Genomic DNA, 24,957 nt, shown 5'->3' on the forward strand with positions numbered 1-24,957 from the left:
GGTAGAGTTGGGATCCCAATGATGTCTGACACCAGTGTCCATATTCTTAACCACGCCGAAGTTTTAGGCACAGAAGTCTTGAGCTTCACCCACTTCATACCTTTTCTGTCTTGCATCTCTACTCCACACCCCAAACACATCTCTTAATTTCTTTGAAGTGAGGAGCATTATCATGCAAAACATGATCACACTGCTCACAGATACAATTCACATAAAGGGAAGGAAGTGTTGGAGAATGAGACAGGGAAGAGGGGGTCACACTCTTTAAGACAAACAAGTCCAACCAGACACTGACCTGACACCATAGATTAGAATGCAGCATTTTTATTGTAAAAGTCCACATATTAAGCAATTCCCTTTGTGAAAAGGTTTTCAAATACATAGACCAGGAGCAGCTGATAATTAAGAATTAGATTATGTATAATATATATTCATGTTGCCAATACTATGCACACATTGGAAAGCTAGCTTTTTTGAGTGTCCCCATTAACGGAATACATTTCAAGTCGACAATAGTAACATGTTTCTCGTCATTGAAAATTTGCCAACAACTCTCCCAAAGAGTCAACATTTAATATGTTAACAATTCAAAACAAGAAAATAATTCTATTTACATGTGTTTGAGGTTATATACTAGAGCACTGATACAGTAAAGGTTTGTAAAATTGGCAGCTAAATGTATTTCAAGATTCATCCAGATGACTTGATCATGACTTTACATGGTTTTCTATTAACAATGCCACTTTCTCTTCTTTTCTACTCTTTTTAGATTATCTATAGCTATGATTGAATTCTGACTTAGAGCAATGATTGCCAAAAGGAAGAACTTGCAAAGGGTGCTGTTTTAGAAAAATAAGGATTCAGGATGAATACATGAACATGGAGCTCAACTCATTATGTTTGAAGTCTGGGACCACCACTTCATGTGAGTACAATATCCTTGAATGAGGACACAGTCATAGGCTCAACCTCCATGTAAGTCTTTCATTTGTTCTTTCATTTTTTTAAATGTAAACTTCAGTACATTTTGGTTTTCACAGAGCGTAGATTACTCCATTCTGAACACCAGTCAGGTATGACTCCTGCTTATGTCTGTCATGTGTCCTCAGTGAAGGGGTGGATGGGTCAGAGCTGACTCCCCTCCAAACCTGGAACAATAATACACAGGTTCTAATTATGCCCTACTAGACTCATTTCTGTACATAAATGGAGGATGTCAATATTGTTCTAAAAGGAGTATGGACTTTGCCTAAAGTAAATGTTTGATAAGGAACAAAAATAGCCAGGATTCTTTGGATCCTTCTGTTTACTTCTACAAGATCAAAGAGCACTGCCTAATGCCTATGTGAGAAGATGAATCACTGGTTCCAGACCAGCTCAGAGAGATTCACCAGAAGCATATAAAGCCAGTTCACTTCCAACCACATTTATTGAGCGCCAGCTATGTGCCAAGCACTATACAAGGTGCTGAGGACCCAAAGAGGAAATGACAAGGATTCTGCCCACAAGGCATTCACAGTCACTAGAAGCAGATCTTGAAATGGAGAGTAAGTTCTGTTATGACCTATCATCCTAAAAGGAAGAAACAAAGTAGCAGCGAGCACACACATTTACTTTATTCTCTATGAAACTGGGCATATTTCGAGGTGGCAGATGTCAATCACCCAGTCTGTATTTTACTTAAGGTGTTTCAATATGTCGTACGAGGAAAACATAAGATGTTTGAATCTTCATGCATGAGGGAGAAGGTAGAGAAAATTCCTCCCTCCAATTCCAAACCCTAAACCCTTATAATTACATTCATGATTCTTTTCTTTTACAGCCCAAAGACACAGAATAAAATACTTTATGATGTTAACTTCAATCCATTTGTTTTGGCTCTAGAGAGATGCATGCATTAAACTTGAAGCATTCTACGTTACTGAAATATTTACATCATTGTACATGTGATGTGGAGGAAATTTTCCTCATATCTTGGGCTGGAGATGAAATCGATTTCTAGTGTAGGCTCCTATATTTAAAGCAGGTTGTGATTTTTCTCAGATAAGGGAGATCTCCTATTGGGATCAAATGTACCACAACTTGACCCCAGATGAACAGAGGATACAGTTTGGGATCTTTTGCATCTAATTGTATTTTGAATTGAGTAAGGATACCACCACTGTAAATAGTCATGGCTTTCACTATTGCAATTCCTGTTGTGGAAAACAAAATCTTGTTTGGTTTCAATGTTCCTGCTCTAATTTCACTTGGCCTTGCAGGTTTGAGACACAGCGAACAGTGTAGCTCAAATTACACTTATTTACCACAGGAGAGTTGGGTGCAAACCATATGACATGAATACAATTTACCAGGTTAGAACACAGAAACAAATTCAGAGTATTATAAACCACTCAGGGGATTATATAAGTGGACTTAGAAAGGACATTCTCTCTCCATGAGATTTAGTGAGTAAGACCCACATCAGTAACACCCATACCTCTTCACAGGTAAAGGTAGGAAACCCAGTAAACCAGATTGAACAAGCAGAAGGCAGTGGGGAAGAAGATCCGCGCATAGGAGTCCATCTTGGCGATACGGATGTGTATCCTCCCATGTCTCCAAGCTCCTGTTCGGCAGTCTTCGAAACAGCAGAAAAAACTGGCACAGTCCTTGCCGTCCAGACACTCATACCCATATTCTTCATCTCTCTCTTGAAGGTGTGTGGCATTATTCATTTGAATGGTTGCTGATCGTGGGCGGATATCAATGGTAGGGGCCTGAGATAAGGGTAGGGAAGGAGAGGGATCAGAGTTAGTTATACTTGCTAAATCCTAGACCATTTCTCCACAGTGTCAACCAATGTGAATGATGAATCTGAAAATGAGTACTCAGGGAATTGCTATGACATCATGATCTACAATGGTAAAATTGAACTTAGAAGGATAGCACATTTGCAGAGTTCAAATTTTGAGCTTAAGCAGTGCAGCTGAAAATAATACCACCAAGCTAATAGCTATAGCAAGAAGATTGAACACCAAAAGAACTCAAAGTTTAAAGATTTAAATCACACAGCTACATGGAATCTTATTCTAGTAAATATTAGATGTGAGGTTGGTTACATGAAGGCATTTAATGGTGTTGCACATGAGTAGAACAGAGAAATAAAAACGCGTCAATTTTGAAATCAAATTTTCTGTCATGCTCATCTATATAGGCAAATACTATAACCCCATTACACTGAGCAAATGTATTGAATGCTTTTAATAGAAAATGTCAAGATATATATAAATGTAGAAGTTTCCTGAGTTTATACCACAATGGTATGACTTACTTATGTTTTAATGGAATATATAAGTACTTTGTCTAACGTTCACCATTTAGAAGCTTCAGAATGTCAGCAATATTAACCTACATGTGAGTGAAAAATTCTTTTAAATGTTACTAGCTATCAAACTCTGTCTGGCATGAGAAGAAACTAGTACCAATTAACTAAATGTTAATCTAATCTTTTCTGCTGCACCAATTACAAAATTGCTAGAAAACTCAAACATTTATTTAATGTTAATTTGGATGAGTTAGTTTTAGGGTAATATAAATCCAAATCGTATTGTCTGTGAATCAGCTATCAGAATCCAGCTGAGAATAGAAATCTCATTAAATATTGCATGGTAGAGCCAAAGGCCCCTGGATCACCCTGGAAGGGAGGGATGGGTGTTTTAACTTAAAGCATTTCAAAAAGACTGTATTATTTTTATAGAACTGACAGGTAGAGTTCAGGTCAGTGGAGATTATTGCATGTACTTATTGAAAAACAACCCTTTGTTGAATTAGGATTTACAGAGTCAAATTTTAGGGCATACATGGTATATATGGGACATGGTAGGTACAACCAGTGAAACTGGATTCCATTTTTATCTGAGAGGAGAGGGTAAGTCTTGGCTTTGACGTTTAAAGAGGCCCACTTTACTAATGACATCTCATAGAGCTTACAGATATTTTTAGCCTCACGTTAGGTCAAAACCTCTGAATTAATGTAGGGTTGCTGAATCAATTCTAGAAATCTATAGAACTTTCTCCATCTTAAATGTGTTACCTCTAGTGGAATGCTAAAATGTCTGCTCATAAAAAATAAATAGAACACCATGTAAGCATTAATAGTCAAATTCAGCAGTTGCATGCAGTGAATTTCCATTCCAAAAAACATTATACCTTGAAGGAAAACATCCGAAGAAGCTTTGGGTTTGTAGACAGAAAAGAGAATCACATTTTTTTAATGAAAAAAGGAAGAAAAAAAAAAAGAGAGACAAAATAAGATAAATTAAAAATACATTTTGAAAGCAGCATAGCAAGGGAAATGAACTGAAATTGTAAACAAAGAAGGACAGTTCTGAGCTTGGAATAAAGCATATGCCTAAAGTTGGACAATGAAATTTGGTGATTGATTGCTAGTGAAATCTCCAGTAAATTAATCCACAGTGATCTAACTGCAAAGGCCAGTATTGTTCATGTGTGAGGAAGCTTTCTATTGCCCGTTTTCCCTGATCAGAAATACTGATTTCATTTTCTAATTATCATCAAGGAGGCCTTACTAGGAGAGCCCTGACACAATGAACCCAAGGGCATGTTAAATGGGAAACTGAAATTTCAGCTTCTCATTCACAGCTTGGGCTCTTGATAGTTCTGATAAATCATCTAATTGGCTTAAAAGGGGGAAATGCATGAAGTTCTCAGGTAATTTCATTTTTGCAGGTTCTTCAATTCCCTTTCTCCTCTGCCTTCTTTTCTTCTGCCATCTCATGACCCTGGCTTAAGGAATCCAAGTGTTTTGTATCTCTGCAACAAAATCCACTCCACAATAGAGAGGACCAGAGGGCTTTGTCCTCAGCCAGTCCTCATATCCCTGTTTCTACTGCCAGGTAATAATGCTGAGTGTCTGTAGAACCATCTTCGGGGGGAAAATGAAATAGCAAGTGAAGGAGGGGAAGAAAACAAAAAACAACACAACAAGGAAAATAAACTAAGGATAGAGAAAATGCAAAGGTAAAGAGAGGCAATACGGACAGAGAAAGAAAGGGCTGCATAAAGTATAGTGAATATTTGGGCAATTAAAGATAACAGTTTCTTTTGCATTAATCATCAAGAATAATGATGCTTCTTCACCTGTTATATAATGTCTTACATTCAAATAAACACGTGCAATTTGTAGAATTTCACCTGGGTTTCTGGAGATGCATCCGGATGCAGTCTAGCATTAGCTAGATTCTGTGGTTATAATTCAGCTCCCCAAAGCCTGTGGGTCAGAAAGCTGGCCACTATCATGACCCTCATAGCCCTTAGAGCAGAAGACCAGGAAAGGCTATAAATTCAGGAGTTCCTTTGCCCCCAGTATTGTAAGGAAATGGACTAATTTTCATGGGGCCTCCTATGAACCAAACACTGTGTTTAAGTGGGCAAACGGGTAGCTACATGCTCTTTTCAACATCCATAATAAAAGACAGTTGCTTTAGGCATTTATATTTATGCTTCATCAACTCTATTTAAAGTTAGGTGGCAAGGTGAAGCCATCCTACCTGTTTCCAAGTCACTGAACTCAATCCAGGTTGGTAACTGCGTAAATCATCAACATCAACCACCATCATCAACTATAATTGCAAAGTACTATGTAATGTTTTTTACATCCATTACCCCATTTATTCCTCACAGCAGCCTCGTAAGATATGTCTTTTTTGTAATACTCATTTTATATATGAGAAAATAAAGGGAGGCTAAAAAAATACATTTTAACTATAAAACCAATAGAAGTCCTCTGGCAATGCACACACATACACACACACACACACACACACACATTATTTGCAGCAGTGTGGTGATCCCTGAAACTTTAAGAACCTTGTGGCTTCCTATTAGAAATCATTGGATGAAAAATTTAAGTTAAAACATCAATAATTTAAAAATATTAGTTAAGAGGCAGAAAGATGAAAATCAATGAAACCTAAAATAACAAGCTACTAGAAGATGAATGCATTGTTCAGCCATGGTTATACTTCCAATGAAATAGAGAGAGCAAGAGTCTGCCTTAGTGAATCAGGTCTCTCCCAAGTAACTGATGACCTTAATGAATCCTTATGGCCTGGCCAAACCCACACAGTCCCTTTTCATCTTGCAGCCCAAAGTGTGGATAGACTGCAGACAGGCTAAGCAAGACCAAACCAAAACAAAACCAGGTGATCTCTGTGCATACAAATGTCAAAGGTCCCAATAAGAAATGATACATACAGGGTTTTTCTTCTTTTTGTCTTTGTCCTTGCTTGGTTTCCGGTTGCTGACAAAATAATGCAGGGTGCCGTACTCCACCAAAGCAGAGAAGACAAAGATGAAGCAAACAGATACGAAGAGATCCATTGCCGTGACATAGGAGACCTTGGGGAGCGACTTCCGGGCAATGGTGCTGAGGGTAGTCATCGTCAAGACAGTGGTAATGCCTGCAGGAAGACACAACAAAACAGATCATGTGACCACACCAGCAAGGGGGATAACTGTCACTAATAAAACCAGACGTGTTTTGTGACTTCTGAGGAGCAACCTCAGTATTGGGAAAGGAGGTGTAACTCAGATTCAGTCACTCAGTTCACAGATGTGTATTGCCCGCCTGCTACATATCATCTACCGTATGTGCTGAGAAACGTGCTGAAAATGTGCTGAGAAATAAAATAGACATGGTCCCTGCCCACATGTTCCTCGTATTTCAGCGAAAGACACCACCATGGATCAAGTAAGCAAAGAAAAGTATAATTACAAATTCTGGTATGTGCCATGCAGAAGAGCAGGGATGATCAGAACTTACTTAGATGGAAGGCCTCTTTGAGGAGGTGATATTTGAGGCGAAGCTTAAAAAATTAGAAGAAACCAACCTTTTGGCTATTAGCACTAAATAAATTAAAGGGAGGTTCTGAGGAAGGGAAACCTTACCTGTTTTTGAATTTTTAAACTACCTGGCTTCTGGGGATGGGTGGGGAAATCATGGTGATGCTGGGGAAATTGAAGTTCAATCATGCAGAGCATGCACAGGAGTTTGCATTTTATTCAGAGTGCAAGGAGAAGTCATTTAAAAGTATTAAATAGAGGAGGTGCGTTGTGTACGACTGACATGTTCTGATGGATAAATTCTTTAGAGGCTATTTGTGATGAAAATAGGTATCTCAGAAGTAATATCATAACTAATATTTACTGAAAACTTCCTCATGCCAGGCACTCTGATAAGCATTTTATGTGCATTCTCCCTTTGAATCTTTACAGCAGATATTTTCATTTTGATTTTATAGTTGAGGAAAAGGAGGCTAAAGGACCAGTGCCATGCGGTAAAGTAGCAGAAGGATTTAAACACAAAAATTAAATGTCTGATTTCAAAACACTTCTTTTCCCCCTTGTGCAACAGTGCCCAAGCAAACAAGTCCTCCCCCATAACTGTTTAATAACAAAGAACAAAATTAAGACAACCTATATGTATCTACAGGGGAAGGGTCAGGGGCTTACCTTCTGTAACAGCTATGTTAATTATAATAAAGGCAACACAGATTCAGTATCTGCATAGGTTATAGCTCCAGTTATAGGAACTTAAGTCACTTCAACAGTCTAAATTTCTGCATCTGTTAGTGATCGTGGAGTCATCCATCTCCCTGTCTAGTCTATATACTTTGTGACAACAGATAAGAAATATATCTTGATGTCCATTGTAATCCCATAGTGAGTATAGTGCTAGGACTCAATAAATATCAAATGAATAAATAAAACAATTGAAGAATAGTGTATATATGAAAGACTAGAGACTCAACCTACATTTGAAAGTAGGAATCCACATTGATGACTTGGGGGAGATAGATACTGTTCTGTGCAATTAAAACTAACACTTAAGAATCTCTTCCTTTGTCCAAGTACTATGTTAAGTACTTGTATAATTAATTATCCCACAAAATCCTCACAATGACGTAAGCACTGTTATCCTTGTTTTGTTTTGTTTTGTTGCAGGTGAAAAAACCTGAGTACAGAAGGAATAAACTAGTTAAGTGATAGAGATGACATACAAGCCTAGCAAGTCTGACTTTAAACGCAATGCTCTGAACCACATTGTTGTATTTCCTCTCTATAAATAGGTCCATAATATGCAGGATGTTTTTGTTCTTAAGGCAGGTGGGTTAAAACTTTCAAGTGCACATACGAGTTATATACATGCTTACTTTCAAACACTTTCCAATTTTGTTAAGGGTTTTCATGGTCTATTTTTGTTCTGGGAGCTATTGTAAATTCCTAATTTGGGATATGATGTAGATATGTGGGTCTTCCATGTTGTCATGACGGAAACGTAAGAATGGGCAAGTTTCTCAATTACAAACTGGGGATGGTACAGACTGGAGATGGTAGTGACTGGGGGAACTCCCTAAGGCTCTTGGGAAGACTCAATTAAATAAGGCACATAGAGTGACAATTCCTAGTAAAGTCTCAATAAATAGAAGGTGTTATTATCATTTATTTTAGAGAAGAAAGATCTGCTTCTCAAACTAAAAAAAAGCTTCACTTAGGTTGTCTATACGTTAATTCATGTAGAAGTTTTTGATTATACCTAATCACAGCTGATGTTTTTGTGGGGGAATTTCAAAACTAAATTGGCACTTTGGTCTTCACATTCAGGCCTCAAACCACATATGACCTATGAGAAGTGAAAATGTCAGTATTCACAGTAGATACCATGGATAAGTTCACTTAAGACAATATGGCCTGTCTCATATTATTAAGTTCACTTAAGACAATGTGGCCTGTCTCATATTATTAGGCTACATGGAAGTTCATCACAGCCATGTAAAAGAAGAATCTTAAAAAAATGCTTCAAGATATTTTCAGGTCTGCCTGGAGCCACAGAGAAGAGAACAATGAAGAATAGACAAATGGTAGTTTTAAGTGATTTGCCAACCAACAACAAGATCGCCTGATGTGGTTTTTTCGTTTGTTTTTAATGTGTTTAAGCCTACTTTTGCTAAGCAAAGAAATTAGAGTTCTCTTACCTGAGATACATGAAAAAGATCCATAGCTTCTTTCCATTCCTCCAGCTTTGGCATGAAGTAAGCTCTTCAGGCATGTTACCTTACCTCATAACTTGGGTGAAAAATACCAATTCGTATTGTCCTTGTTTCATCCATCATCCTTACATCATGGTTAAACCTCACCAGCTACCACCTGTGTACCAAACTATACTCAAGTGTTGTAAGTTCCAAAACGAATATTCCCCATTCTGTGGTGATCTGAGTTTAGAAAGCAGTCAGTCTCTGAGCCACATGGGTATATTTATCTCACTCATCAAATAACTTGGCTCTCTAACTGTTCAATGGCAATAAACTTGAAGTTCACAGGTGTTTAATGTCATCTGGTTCAACTCTTGATTGTAAACACTGGAAAAGGCAATTGGACTCAGTGAAATCTAGGTCAGTGTTCTTAAACCTGATCACACATTAGAATCACCTGGGAAATTTTGTTTTTCTTTTAATCCTGACACCCAGCCCATGCTGTCAACAAATTAAATAAGCGTCTCTTCAGGTTGGACTATGGCAGCTGTACTCTTGAAGGCCCCCTACTGAGTTAAATGTACAGTTAAATCTAAGAAGCACTGATCTAAAGAAGTGAGACAGCAAAGCTAAAACAGAGAAACCAGCTCAGCTCAGCACCCTACCTTTTCCCACGACTGGCCTTCAACAAGGTCTCACCCAGAGCAAATCTAGGTGTCCATCAGCCAAGGTACAGATCTACTATCTACTGGCTGTGTGACCTTGTAAATGTCATTTAACCTTACAGCACCTCTGCTTCCTTAGCTCTAAAAGTGTGATAATAACCTTTATTATCATTACAACTTCTATGTGAGGCTGTTGTGAAGAGTAGAAAAAGCATGGGGACCATGTTGAAGATGCCTGACTTATAGTAAATGATCAACAAATAAGAGGAGCACCTACCTGCTATTTGCTTGGGGACCCGTCCCTTGTTCCTCAGCCCACTCACCTTGATCCCTTCTCCCACCATGGTCTTGTGCCAGTGAGCACTCATTGAATAAGTCGTGGAAATGAGCTACTAGAGTGGTCTTAAGAGGGATTTTGACTAGCAGGAACTAGACTTCAAGAGAATAGATTGATCTAAAATCCTTCCCTTAAAATATTTTTGGAATGGGTAGATTGGAATGCATCAGTGCATTTTTTCCATCCATTCATAAGTGCATGCATTCCTTGAATAATCACTGAGGTACCAGCCATGTGCCAGGCACTATACTGGGAGTGAAAAAGACATTTACATTCTGATGTAACAGACATATAAGCATGTAATGCAGTACACTACTCACAATCACAGGTAATAGTCCTTAAGTAATAGACTCAGCACATTTTGGGTTTGTCTTAGCATGTAGCATTAGACAGGACATTATAATTGTTAAGTACAGCCTGTAACATAAAGTACCTCATATAACAGAAAAACTCAAAATAACTTTATTTTGAAACAGATGGGAGACTAAATTAGGTTTGGAGGAGAACAAAAATGCAAATGATGTCTTTTTTTCCCAGTAATCATTTCTGCCCTCAGTTTTAATAACGTGGTACAGATCACTTTGTCAGAAAAGACTATAAATGCTAACATTTCTGAGGCCCTACTATGCCTTGTGAACTTTGCATGGAACACCTAATTTCACCTAATAAAACCCCACAGTTAGGTACAGGAAATGATATATGTTTCACATGTGAGTAAAATGTGATTTGTAGAGACTAAAGGGTATATCCAAGGCCATACCATATGTGTGGGTTGAAATCCAGATTCTCTGGACTTCAAAATCCAAGCTCTTCACTATTACATGATACTGCCTCTCTAGTCAAAGAGTGAGCAAGAAATATGGTTCTAGTTTTCATACAGATGATAAAAGAGGACAGTGGTTTTATAATTCATTTTTCAGTAATTTAAGTCTTTAGGAAATTTTATGTAGTATGAGAATTTTATTCATGGGCCTAGACTCCAATGTCCCTGTGAGTCTGTGGCTTTGTCGTAATCTACGTGAGTCCTCTTTCCTTGTGTGAGGAAAAAGATGTGAAACTCCAAGACAGATATCACCATATACAAGAGATCGAGCAAACTGCAAATAATATTAAAAGTGGAGAGAGGGGTCCCAGAATTTCACAGGTAATTATGTTTTCCCCCAAATAATCTTTTCAATGGTTCTTCTATAAGGAGCCAATTACTGTGTATGTATGTCTTCAAATGTCACAATAATTATGCACGTTGAAATTAATCAATAGCCAGTGGTGTGCTAGTAAATGTGTAACAATTGATTCCCTAGAGAAAAGGTGCCCCTGATTTTTAGTGTTTGCCTATTTCCATGTTGTTAATATCTTCACCATGGTTGATTTCACTACCAATGTGGCATCACTGAACACAACGTGGGGAAAAGATAAACACAATCAGCTCTCATGAGCTGGTGTGAGCAGCTCTAGTGTACTACTGCCCAGAGATCAAAACAAAAAAATCTACTGAAAAGAAAAGGTTTCTTTTTTCCCCCCCAAGTTAATTTAAATTACTTAAAAACTTACTGAAGAAAGCCTATGGAGGTAATTTAGCAAAACAAAACTAGGAAACTTTATACACTGCTTCTTTTTTTTAAAGAAGTTTTCTTTATGCTAGTTTTCTTTAAAATGAAACAAATGGCATTTCTATGTAATTGATGACTGAATTAAAAGCAAGTCAGTTTTTAAAGGGGAATAAAGATTAGTCATATTTGGTACTTACCTTGGGACAGTACAACACAAAGAACTGTGTCTCACCTAAAGAAGTTCTGGCTGGAACAGCATCCTTATTGATCCAGAAAGACACCCAGGATAGGACAACGATGAGTGTGCAGGGGATGTAGGTCTGGATGGTGAAGTATCCCATTCTTCTGCTCAGGTCAAAATAGACAGTCATGACCACGTAATCCCCTGGAACAGAACAAAGATAGACCATGAAAACCCTTAACAAAATTGTAAAGTGTTTGAAAGTAAGCATGTATATAACTCGTATGTGCACTTGAAAGTTTTAACCCACCTGCCTTAAGAACAGAAACAACAAAAAGCAAACCCCAACCTGTACTGAATTCTGATCCTTTTAGAAGCAATGTGATTACTGACGGAAGGAAACATTTTTGAGCACATTGCTCATATTTTCTTCTTTCGTGTGATTTTTGACATTGCCTTCTCTGCCTACTTAATACACACAATGTGAAATTTTTTGTTTGGTGGAGAGGGAAAGAAACAGTGTTTCTGCTCTGTGCCTTTCTCGCCTGCCTGCGGTGAATCCTAAGGTTTGTAACAATTTCCTCTTGCTCTCAGGACCTTTCTCCATACAAACCAGAGAGAAATATCCTGGTACTTGGTACTAATAAATGACTGTTTTACTCAGTTTATAACCACATTTCTGTGCTGAGTCATTTTCTCATATGTCCGTTGAATCCTGTGATTTTCCTTCATAGCAGTTAACTTCAGTTTGTAATTTCTTATTCATTCGTGTGGTTATTTTTGTAATATCTGTCCCACCTATTAGACTTTATCTTCATGAGTCCACAGACTGTGCCTCCTCTAGCCCATCATTGCCCTATCAGTACTTAGCATCCTGCTTGATTCCAAATAGGCATTCAGTAACATTTGTTGAGTAAATGATTAAATGAATGAATATATTTAAATATAGAGAAAGAAACAAAAATCAAGAACTTGTATTCTGGAACATTTGGGTTACAAAGGAGTTTATGTAAATAATACAGAGAGTAATCAAGGAATCCAAGAACGACCGTATAGCTGTGCATGAGAACAATGTAATGTGACATAATCCCAAGTCTCTGATTTGTTAAAATCATGATGCATGCATTGTTTTTAAAATTCCATGTCTTTCATTTTGTATGATTCCAAGTGAAATTTTACAAAATTTTAATTTTTGAAGTTAGAAAATATACTGTAGAGACATATCCCAGTTACTATATATTTATGCTTCTTTATAGTACTGTTTGAGAACATCAGTTTCAAAGACTATATACACTCTCCCAATGTGAGGCAAAACATGAGACCACTTTTCAAATGTTGCTTCTTTTTTCTTTACTAAATTGTGATTTGTCCTAAAATGCATGGACAATGAAATCCAAATCATGTGTTTTAGTTGAATTACTTGGCTTCATGTCTGTGTTTCTCTACTTACTTAGATGATTTAGATCTGATTCGAAAATAAGGCGCTTTAGAAGCTTCACGGGGAGAAGACTGACTTAGCTGGGTGGATTTTTACTACCTAGTCCACTTCTTCCTTCCCCCTCTCAAGCTTCACTCCACACCCTTCTAAGCTGCTGAGACAGAAAACCCTTCACTGGGTACTCTTCAAGGGAGTAAAGACTCCTCTAACCCTGCAGTGTTTCCTAAGTGGGGTTATGAATACATCCTAATACTGCCCTTCGGTGGACTGATGGCCTGTCACTTGTCTAATTCAGTATCCTGCTTAAGGCAACATTAGTGACCCAGACACTAATTAGGGAATTAGGCTCCCATGGGAATATTGGTTCCCTGTCCAAGAGCAGTGATTAGCCATTATTTAGCAATTATCCCTGAAAAGTTAAAGGTAGGAATTTTCTTATTGAGCATAACTAGATTTTGGTTAGTTCCCTGAGATGATGCTTCTCTGTGTTGATTTATTTGGACTTAAGCTATTTAAAGTCATAGCATTTCATAAATTTGTTTGGTCTTTGTTTTTGTTCTAATTTAGAGTATAACAGACGCAGGCGATGATTGAGGAATAAAGACATTTAACTTGAGATGATCCCTATTAATATCTATCTTTTTCTTTCCTGTTTCTTTGATCACAATACCAGAGGCGAATTCAAGTTTCTTATTCTACATAGGAAACACAAAGAAAGAGATGTTTTCTTTTTAAATACTAATATTCAGGGGCACTTTTTCTCCCTATTTTCCAAGCCCTTGAGAATACTCTGCGTATTTTAAACATGTTTTTAAATGAAACTTTATGAATTATAGTATTTTAGATAAATCTAGACAATTTTAGTAACTCCTTTTTTACTCCTTATCATGTAAGTGAATGAGAATCTACACTTTGGCATTAATGATCTGACTCTTTTTAAAGGTGAACTTTAATTTTGCCTCAAGTGAACAGATAATTATCTCAATTTAATTCTCCACTTCCCTTCAGGTCAGAATCTAAACTTCTACAGCCTATTTATCTATCAATTTCTATTTTAAGGTAATAGCTTCTGAGCATCTTTCATCTTTGCCAGCAAATCCAAAGCTTTTCTGTCACTAGATTATGGATTCAAACTTGGGAACAGGCCATTTAAAAGCAAGGCAGCTTCACAGTGACAGCCTGATGCCTGTCATATCTACGGCTCTATCACTTTTTGTATTTTTAAAAACTCTCTGGCTGAGAACCCTATAAAATCAAATCTCTTGAAAGTGCCACATCAGTGATTTCCCCAAGCCCAAAAGGATTAAAGTCAAAGGTGGTTATTTCAGCCACTTCAAATTTATTCTATTGATTTATTCTAACATATGATATTTAAAGTCATAGCATTTTATAAATTAGTTTGGTTCCTTGTTTTTGTCCTAATTTAGAACACACAGAGGCTATGACTGAGTAGAGAAGACATGTAAGTTGAATAACACCCATTAATGTTCAGTTTTTATTTTTTGTAAGATTCTTATGTCTAGTTTTAGGAAGACAGCAACATTAGTGAATAATGAACTTCAGTTATTATTTTTTTAGTTGTGATGTTAACCATTTGAAAGCTTTAAAATTCAGATTTGTTGGAGTGTTTAGGCTCTTATTTCATACATGAAGCTATCTCCTCTTAAAAACTTAAAGAGTCCATGATAGAGACATCTTCCCCTCCAGTGAATGCCTGAAATAATAACTATTTTCTGTTTACCAGGAAGGAGGACCTACTATGTGCAGACACTGGGCTGTATGGTTTGCAAATATTATCTTTAAACCTCCTAAACGTTTTGTCAGGATGCTGAAAAAACTAAAACTACTTTGTTCCTCTTCCAAGTTTCTTACTCTACTTAAATATAGTTGAATAGAGTATATATTCCCCACCAGGTTAAGTTGAAGGCATAATTAGTGTTAATATTCTCTTCCTTACATTCCTTTCTCTAGTTTCTTTTTTATTTGTCAACAAATATTTTAATCGTTTTTATACAAAGAGCACTATATAAGGTAATGTGGAGATACAGACCGATGGAATCTCACAGACTGATTCTAAATTAAATGGATTAAATGAGAACAAGATTATTTTGTCTCTTACTACAACTCAGAGAGACAGAGAGAGAGATGTATTGAGACAATGCAATAGATCTTCCTTTATCACTCCTCATTGAATCTGAGGCATAATTCCACAGGGCTGGTTTTGACCACAGGCAGGCAGGAGAGTTTGTTGGCTACAACTTCATTTACGAAAAGTGTTTTCTGAAATTAGATCTGTACCTCACCTAACACCCAACAATAAATTTAAGATCTACTGAAGATTCAGATTTAAGCATGAATATAAATACTACTTAAGGAAAAACTATACTAGAACATCTTCACAACCTTAATGTGGAAAAGGCTTTGTCAAGTACACCATAAAACAAACATAAAGGAGAAAAAAAATTACAGGTTTACCATGTAAAACTTAGAACTTCTGTATTATAGGTATTTTTCCTTTAAATCATTTTAGAAGGCAAAATACCACATTTGAATAAAATATTTCCCAAATAAATAAGAAATTAAAGGCTAATATCACTTATACATAAGTAATGCTCTTAATTATTGAGAAAGAGACCCACATTTTTAACTAGGCTGAAAAAAATGAATGGACAATTCATAGATACTAAATACAAGAAAAGATTCTCAACTTCAGTAGTGATCAGTGAAATGCAAAGTAAAATCATAGTATTTCATTCTTAGCCTATCATATCAGGGAAAAAAATAAACTGGTAATTTCTAGTACTGACAAAACATGGACAGAGAACAGAGCTACACACTCTTGGTAGGGGTGTACACTGACGTAAGCTGGAAGGTAACCTGGAAGCACATAATATATTTTACTTCTAGATATTTGGAATAAACACTGCAAAAAAAAGTTTATTAAATATTGCCTTTCAATTGGCACCAAGTTGTTTTCAAGATTTGCTCCGTGCCCAAAAGTATGAGCAGAATACCCAGTCCTTGGGCAGAATCCCAATCCCTGACCTTATGCACCTAGAGCATTGTGGGAGAGGAAAGGCTTTCAAATTCGATCAGCTGCTAACGTCTATGCACGTCACTACTCCCAAGTGTTTCTGCATCTGTCACTCGCCAACCATTCCCAGTCATGGCTTAGGCTCTCAGCTCTTCTGGAATTACATTCAACGTTTTTCTGGCAACTAGGTCCTTGGAGGTCAAGAGAGGGCAAAATAGCTAAACTGTAATCCTTGCCATGAGGGAGTCCTCAGGCTTAGAAAGACATATGAATATAGTGTCACTACTCCAAGGCACAAGGACTCTAATAAAACAGATGCTAATTTATCTTACATACCCTGATTAGATGAAGTTTCTGGCAAGCACATTTTTGAAAGTTCTGCTTAAATGTTAATCTTCCCAAACCTTTAGAGATCCATGCTTCTCTTCACAGAAAGTCCAAACTCCTTAGTGTGGCATGCAAGGCTGTCTGTAATTTGAGTTTAATCTAGGTTTCTCTCCCTCTCATTATTCCCTTCATGTTCTCTAAGCCCTAGACAAAGTAAATATTTTCATTTCATGCTTCTATGATTTTCCTGTCTTTATTCTTCCTGGCATCATATCTCTCCCAGATTCCCAACTTATCTCTTCAATCCTTTTCCTCATTCCAACCTTCCAGGTGCCCCCAACACCAGCACACCCTGCACACATATACCCCGTACTGTGACTAGACCTGTGCTAAGTGGTAGCCATCTTAAGTAAAATTGAAAACTAAAAAAAATTTTAAATTCTATTTCCTCAGTTGATCAAGCCACACTTCAAGTGCTTAACAGCTATTTATATATTTATATATAAAATTATAAAAGTTACTAAATTATAGAAAGCTCAATTGGACAGTGCTGGTCTAAGCTAATCCTTCTAGAATGCATTTATGCTCATGCCATTCCCTTCAAGTTTTTCAGAATAAAATCCATTCTACTCAACACGTGATTCTAGTCCATTTTGCCCTGGTCCACAATGAACCATCCCAGCTGTGTCTCACACCATTTATAATCTCTCCACTTTATGCCCACCCAACCTGATTTACCTTCTGCTCTCCCGAGGGGTCCTGTTCATTCTTTTGTCCTCATTTGCCTATGTTGCCTCCAATTTCTGAAATACTTTCCACACCTCCAATCATGTCATATACATATACCTCCAAACCCTTCCACTATTGTCCACTGATATCAGGACACATTAAAAGTCTTTAACTTGTCCTGTAAGACTTCGTGTCGTCTTTTCCCTGACTATTCTCCAGCTTCATCTTAAATAGTATTTCTTTACACTCCAGCTGGGGTTCTTGGAGTTCCTTAAATGCTCTCTGCTACCTCTCACGTTAGGGTCTTTTCACATGCTGATTCCCTCAGCTCAAAGTCTAATATCCCCATCTCTACTTAACTCCATTCTTTCTTCAGATGCCGATTAATGTATCCCATCATCAGAGAAGCCATTATTCGATCAGATGTTCTCAGTAAGATCTCATAGCACCACATGACTCTCATAGAGCTGATCTTAATTGGAAGTATATGATTGGTATGAATATTGAATTACATTTTAGACTATAATTAACCCATGGGCTCCATGACAGAAGTAGCTATAGCTATTTAGCTCACTATTTCATTCTCAGCATCTAGTACAGTGCCTGGTACACAGAAGGAATTCAACAATTATTTGTTAAATGAATAAATACTGTAGCTCAGATGGCCATGAAAAAAAATTCCGGATGAACTATACACCCAAAGCATTTAAGACCAAGGCAGAGGTCAACATGGGCTTTTAAAATATTAAACGTTACTTTAGAAATTATTGCCTCTGGAAATATTTTTTACTGGATACCTTGCTGAACTTAATCCCCAAAGATGTGGATATAAGGACACAGTGAGCTGTTAGTAGTCTTAGCTGCTTGCCAAGAAGAAAAAAAAGAAGAAAAATCAGCTGCATCAGAGTGGGTACACCATTCTGGCTTATTAAAGAATCGATTGGTGATTTGAGCATCTCAGCTAGATGCAATTAGGGAAGGAAGAGGACAAAGGGCTGAAAAAGCCATCACAGTCTTCCACATTAAGTCTAATACGTGTGCTTTCATTTCAAAACTTCACCATTATTATTTCATCTGTTGTTTGTTCAAGCTCATATGGTAATGAAAAAAGAACAAAATAGCAATTGGGGAGAATACAATGAAAAATAAAAAGTGTAATTTATAATTATTTTCCAGGCTAAATCTATCTTTTCAAGACTCCCTGTGACTGTCTGCACTGAGGAAAGGGAGCACAGATTTGTCTTGAAGAACAGGAGCTGCTTCAAGTTAGAAGCCAAGGTGGAGTCCAGAATTCCTGCAAGGGTGACTTGTTGGGGTTTAGCTGTTAGAAAATGGGGAGTGAGGGAAGCAGGCAAGGGCAGCAGAAAAAAGCTAAGCATGGATTTGCTTCAGCCTGAGGAGGAGAGCTTCCAGGAGGTTCCGGAACAAACTGCACCACAGAGTTAGTCCCACCCTGAGGCCAGAGCAGCAGTCATTTGTACTCCACAGGCTAAGGTGGGGTGGTCTTAATCTCCTAGTTCATATGGCTCTAGGCTGGTCAAAGGCAGTTCTCCAGAGAAGCGGACAGTCATGAGCTGCTAGCAGCCAACCCTTGTAGCACCCGAGCAATGGGCGCACCAGCTCAGAAAAGGTAATGGGAAGGAGGGGATATCAAAAGTGTCCACTGCAAGGACTGTGGTGTCAGGCTGGGTTCTAAAGGTCTAGTCCTGTCACTCACTGGTTGTATGATTTTAGGCAAGTGCCTTAACTCTCTTCCTTATCTGTAAAGTAGGGATGATAAGAGAATATACCTCATAGGGTTATCATGACCATAAAAAGAGTTAAGATATATAACGTGCCTGGTAAATTCCTGGCACACAGTAAAAGGCCTATTAATGTCCGTTATGATTACAAAGTAGCGTAATCTGTGGAATATAATTAACACCATTCTGGCACATACAAGCATAGAAGTGCTACTAAACATTCAAAAGAGAACGTTAGAAAGGGTCCTAGCGTTTATACAATCAAGTCTATCCTCTTCAAGTTTCAACAATTGAGACCCATTGAAAGAGACAGGTGTTTTATCCAAGGACACAGAGTGGCAGACCCAAGACTCCCGCCTCCCAAACCAGTACTCTTTTTGTAGTAAACAGCCTGCCCATTTTGAGCCAGTGGTAAGGATCATGGAGAAAAAGCAAAAAAACAGAGAGTTGAGCAATTACTGAATGGGGTTAATATAGAAAACTGGTATGGATGACTGGGGGCCCCAATCATAACAAGAAAAATTCCTCTCATTTGTTCTTAAACCTTATATAATAGACCTGTTACTTTTAGGAGGATTGAAATTCATTTGTCTAGAATGCCAGCCTAACAACCATTCTAGAATTTTCCTCTTGGAGAACAGCTCTAGATGAAAGGAAATTCAATATTGGCAAAGCCTCCAGATAGTGGTTTTCTCTAGGTTCAAACAGGACCTAGGTATTTGCTAAGATTTCATTTCTCTGCACTCTTTTCTAGAACACTTTTTTTTTTTTTTTTTTTTTTTTTTTTGCGGTACACGGGCCTCTCACTGCTGTGGCCTCTCCCACTGCAGAGCACAGGCTCCAGACGCGCATGCCCAGCGGCCACGGCTCATGGATCCAGCCGCTCCGCGGCATGTGGGATCCTCCTGGACCGGGGCACGAACCCGTGTCCCCTACATCGGCAGGAGGACTCTCAACCACTGCGCCACCAGGGAAACCCTAGAACGCTCTCTGTATTAGTGTAATAGCTTCTATTCCTTACCCTCTGAAAAAGCCACCACTGATTCTTAGCTCAACGAGGCTTTTGTAATTTTGAGCCCATCATCAAATTCCCACACTGTAGCAAATGAATCCACCTTGGGATTTATATAAATAAAACAACTCTGGCTTAGAAATCTAAAGGTGAAGATACAAATGAATGCATTTGTTACTTTGATCCATTCAAAAGAAACGCAAAGTCCCAGTGTATTTAAACTTAACTCTTACAAACATCTGACCAGATACTAAAACGTGTTTTACATAAGGGCAGAGTAGTTCACTGTAGTGGAAAATATACAGGATCCAGTCTGAGAATTCAAGTATTAGTGATGTCATTAACAAGGTGCAGGGATTTGGGTAAATTGTTCAAATTCTCCCAGTAAAATAGGGATAATCACACCTATCACTAGGGCTGTGGTGAAAAACCATATTTTCTAATGGTAGGGAACGTGTTTTGTCACCTTTCAGAGACAGTGTATAGATGAGTGGTACATGCAGCTTCCTGTTCAGTGATTTTTGTTGTTGTTGTTGTTAGCGTCTGTTAAAAGGCTACCTGCAACTGTCAGGAACAATAGTTAAGAAGTCAGCCTTGTTCTTGTTTATATGAACATATCATTTTAATATAGTTCACAAATCTATGTCACAAAAATTGCATTCTTTTCTGTTCAACTTGGACTCTGAAGTACAGACTAATCACATAGCAACATGGCTTGGTATTGAAAGGTAACAAAATATCCTTTTATGTGTGGTTACTCCTTATGTAGCATATTACAGTGATACCACCAGATCTCACAATGTTTCTCTTTGAGAAGTCTCATTTCAGGTAAAATTTTAAAATGTGAATTCATATTCCACTTAGTTCTCCTGGCTTCAAGTTGCTGACTGGAAATATTTTTAATAGCTCAGAAAAGAGATACCAATAAGAAACACACACCATACTAGAGTAATATCTGTCTGTCAACTTTGATAAGAAAATTAGACTGGCTTAATGGAGGTATCAGTGAAAATCTGAGAAATCCTGAGAAAGATAGCAGTCATTTACTTCCAGTCAACCTGAGGTACATGCTAGCTGGGGAAGGACTTTATGCTCCTTGTAATTAGAAATTTCAATTGATTTGTCACAGTGATCGTCCCAGGGCTACAGAAAAGTGACCAATATGTTATATTTTGCCATTCTGGCATAGAAATGATGAGACTGTACTCCTTAGGAGACGAGTAGAAATCCCAGGCATCATCTTTGGAAAGAAGCAAGACTTCCCAGTAGGAAAAGGCATGGTTCATAGTTCAGCCCCCGGAAAATGAAGTCTTTAGGCATAAGCGGCCACAGGTTTTCATCATCTCTCATTTTTTCCTGACATATTAAATAGGAATTTCCACCCTTTCAGAAGTACTGGATAGAAAACATTGCCCGCTGACTTCTTCCCAATTTATTCATTCTGTGTTATCTGATTGATGAAATTGGCACAGTTAGCCAACTTCCTTACTTGTGTTTCCTCATTAGATGGATCTGACAGTCACTTGTGTCTGTTCTCCATTTCGTTAGCTCTCCTGAGTCAAACCATGGACTCATTTTTAGAGGTTAATCTAGAGCTTTATCTCACTTAGTCCCTGCTACAGGGACTCAGTGGGAGCCAGCCAGTTAAGCAAATATGTTGGTCTTGCACACCCAACTCTCCTTTGAGTTGGTTAATACCAAAGATTAGATTTGGATGAGCTACAGTAAGAATCCCAACTCTGACTACAAATTTATCCTCTAAACCAATGCTACCAGCAATGAAGATGATATTTGAACTCTGTTGAATTTATGAATGCATCTCACAAATGGTTTCAAAGTCAGGAGACAAAGAGAAATATTATTAGTAATTGTACCTCAAAACCCAGAAAACTCTTCTGGAGAAATAAGCATATTAGCAAAAATACTTTATTTTCTCATTTTTTTTTTCACTCTTTCAATGGGCCTGGCATAACTTTGCCTTTGAAGGCAGACGTGCTTAGCCTAACCCAGGCACTGACATTTGCTTAAAGAAAAGACACCACAGAGGTTGAGAAACCTAATGTTACCAGAACACCAAGCTTTCTAAAGTGACTTTGAAAGCAGCTGGAAAAAGAACATCTGAATTCAGGCAACTGCAGGCAATCATTGCAAAAGGTCAGATCACAAAATGTTCCCAAAGATGTCAAATCACTCCTAGGGATACTCTGCACAATTGTAGGCTTAAAAACTTGATCTCACTTGCTCTTCGCTCTATGCCCAAGCACTCCATTTTAAAGGTTTGTTTTTTGTTTGTCTTGTTTCATTTTGTTTTCCTTCCTGCTGGAATTCTTTCACCCAGGAAGTTGTGCATTTTGTGATATTCAAGGTAGTTTTTAAGATGTCTGTCAAAAGTCATTACTACCGTAAAATATATCAACTACATCATAAAATATATCTACTACATCATAAATTGTATCTACTACATAGAGTTGGTTCTAGAAAAGCACTGCGACTCACAGTCAGTGTGTGGGTTCTAATTCCTGTCTGGCTATGATCTTGTGTGATCTTGGGTAAACCTCTTTCTCCTCTTTCGTCTTCTTTACAAAATATGACTAATTTAATTAGATAACAGACCTTGTGGAAATCCTATACCAAATGTTAAGTATTATTTTAATATTGAAAAATTATTATTAGTGATGTTATTTAAATCTGCATATTTGAAATATATGTCCAGATTTCACCAATGGGAGTTTTAAAATCTATTAAAAAAAAAAGAAGGAACGAGACATTTAACCAAAAAAAAGAAAAAAACACTAGCTATTTCTTAGTTGGACACTCATTTGCTCCATAACCTTGAGCAGATTATTTAATGTCTGTTGGCTCGGTTTTCTCACATGGAAAAATGCAGATGATAGTCACCCTTACATCACAGAGTTGTGATGAGGATTAAGTAGAATGATTCCTGTAGAGTGTTTATAACATAGACTGAGACACAGTAGGTGCTTAATATGTGTTCCTGAATGTTATGACCATTTTTTTCCTTTTTAAATGTCTTTACATAAGTCAGACATATGTATGACCTTGAGAATTTAGTTGTATATAGAGCTTTTCATATTGATTTATATTTACAATAAATATTTCTGTTTTTCTCCACCTGTCAGAAAATCAAAAGCTTAATCTCATTTTTTCCTCCTCTGGTTTTAAACCTAAAGATTCTATAGCTCTACACCTGACAGGACCTCACCTTTTGCTCTGTAACGGCCACTTGGGGTAAAAGAAAAGAGAGCAGAATAATCCATTCTCTTCCTTCCCCTGAGAAGACTCCATTACAGACAAAAGCATGAGAAGGCCACAGTGCAGCCGTGAGAGCAGAAGCCTCCCTATTTGTGGGCAGCAGGCCTTGTGCTTGAGGTGTGAGTCTTTGCAGACTCAAGAGTCCACCTCAGAGCTGGTGAGACGACATCTGTCCTGCCTCTGCTTCACTGGTAGCACAATCGCTTCCTTCTATCCACCAAAACACCCCTGTAGTGGACTTGCTTGTGTAATCAATGAAAACAATATGAAAACTTGAAAAATGTAGGCAACCACATCCACTTTCAGATTACATTTGGGATTCAGACCTCAGGGCTGTCTTGGTTTTCAATTTATATGTCCAAGAATAAATTCTAGCATCATTGTGTTTGCCACATAGAGTGTTGTGTCTCTTCCATTATGTACAGGACAGTCTAGACCAGGGGGTTGATGCCCAGCATTCTCTGTCCACAGGGAAGATGAGGATTTTGTTTCTGAGCAAAATGGGCCTCTATGAGCAGCTGTTCTGAGAGGACGATCGTGTGAGTTGTAGTGTGCAGCATTTGCTATCTGACTTCTGCTATGGCAGGAGTGATGTAGGAGATTATCAAAAGCCTTCCAAATCCATGTGTTGTTTTTTTTTTTTGAGTTGGCACTTGCTTTATTTTCGCAGATGGTATTCTGTGTCTAATCAGCGTCAAGAACAATGGTGTAATGCTCTGCTCACCAAAACTGGAAGTGTCTTTGGCCTCGTTACATAGGGAGTTTTTAATGCTTTCATTGCTGAATTAGAATTTGGATTTGATCCTACAGTGTCAGAGCTAAAAGAGAGTTTAGAGATCAGGCCAGTTTCTTCATTTTCCAAAAGAGAAAGTGGGGCTCTGGGGAGTACAGGGGCTTCCCAAAGATCAGGGTTCTCACCATGGAACTTGCACCAGGAGCCACGTCCCTCAATTTACCCTGAGAACCTTTTCGTTTTCATTAATACTGTCATTTAAATAACTGTGAGTTGTAAAACTGAACTGTAGTTTTATGCATTAAAGATTTAATTTGATTTTCTCTCTTCTTTCCCTTGCTTGAGTTTCTGAATAAACTTTAGAGTTAACCAATGCTTACTGTGGAGTAACTGCTTTTATGATTTGCAAAGAAACAGAATAAAATAATAATAATCCTTAACTTTAGACAGTTATGTTATTTGCTAAGCACTATTGTTCTCTCAGCATTAAAGAAACAACTTCTCAAGCAGCTGATCAGGAGAGATTTCCCAAGGAGGATTTGGTGTCGGCATTAATGAAATTGTAGCCCACTTGGAATCTGGTGTTTAAATAGTGAGAAAATGGAAGTCCCTTTCTTCCCCTCTACAGCCTTCTCTGTAGGGAGGAAAAATCTCACTGACTCTTTTCAAGCAGTTTCTATAGGATGTGCACTTTGTAGAATTTATTAATGTATAGCTCCTTCACCCCCCCAAAATTCTGTAACAACATACTGATTTTTGTGGCATGGAAGTAGTAATGGGAAACATTTGTAAACTGGTTTGCAAGTATAGGACGTTACAGAATTGAAAATAGCTGCTTTAAGTTAAACGTTAGTATCTTTAACCTTTGCAAAGGTAGGGAAGATACTCTTGGTGATGTTTT

General features: G+C 37.7%; 1 protein-coding gene and 1 long non-coding RNA gene across 4 annotated transcripts in view; one reads left to right on the plus strand and one right to left on the minus strand.

The window, feature by feature from the left end:
• Positions 1-308: 308 nt before the first annotated feature.
• Positions 309-24,957, minus strand: part of GABRG2 (gamma-aminobutyric acid type A receptor subunit gamma2) — a 123,514-nt gene continuing 98,865 nt past the window's right edge. Inside the window, exons 7-10 of one of the 2 annotated variants that reach the window (XM_067732927.1) lie at positions 11,820-11,972; positions 6,259-6,464; positions 4,192-4,215; positions 309-2,759 (exon numbers count right to left, since the gene is read on the minus strand). In XM_067732927.1, the coding sequence (XP_067589028.1) occupies positions 2,484-2,759; positions 4,192-4,215; positions 6,259-6,464; positions 11,820-11,972 (659 nt within the window). In that variant the 3' untranslated portion in view covers positions 309-2,483. The remainder of the gene's footprint in view (positions 2,760-4,191; positions 4,216-6,258; positions 6,465-11,819; positions 11,973-24,957) is intronic. The other variant, XM_067732928.1, reaches the window with a different exon arrangement.
• LOC137222146 (uncharacterized) lies at positions 2,566-24,657 on the plus strand. 2 transcript variants are annotated; one of them, XR_010942348.1, is made up of 4 exons: positions 2,566-2,699; positions 4,732-4,898; positions 6,322-6,754; positions 18,473-24,657. It is a non-coding gene; the product is annotated as an uncharacterized lncRNA (long non-coding RNA). The 2 variants fall into 2 exon arrangements; XR_010942347.1 differs by lacking the exon at positions 18,473-24,657 and having other exon boundaries at positions 6,322-9,386.

The sequence above is a fragment of the Pseudorca crassidens genome, chromosome 3, assembly GCF_039906515.1.
Source record: "Pseudorca crassidens isolate mPseCra1 chromosome 3, mPseCra1.hap1, whole genome shotgun sequence".
In the NCBI taxonomy this organism is placed as follows: Eukaryota; Metazoa; Chordata; class Mammalia; order Artiodactyla; family Delphinidae; genus Pseudorca; species Pseudorca crassidens.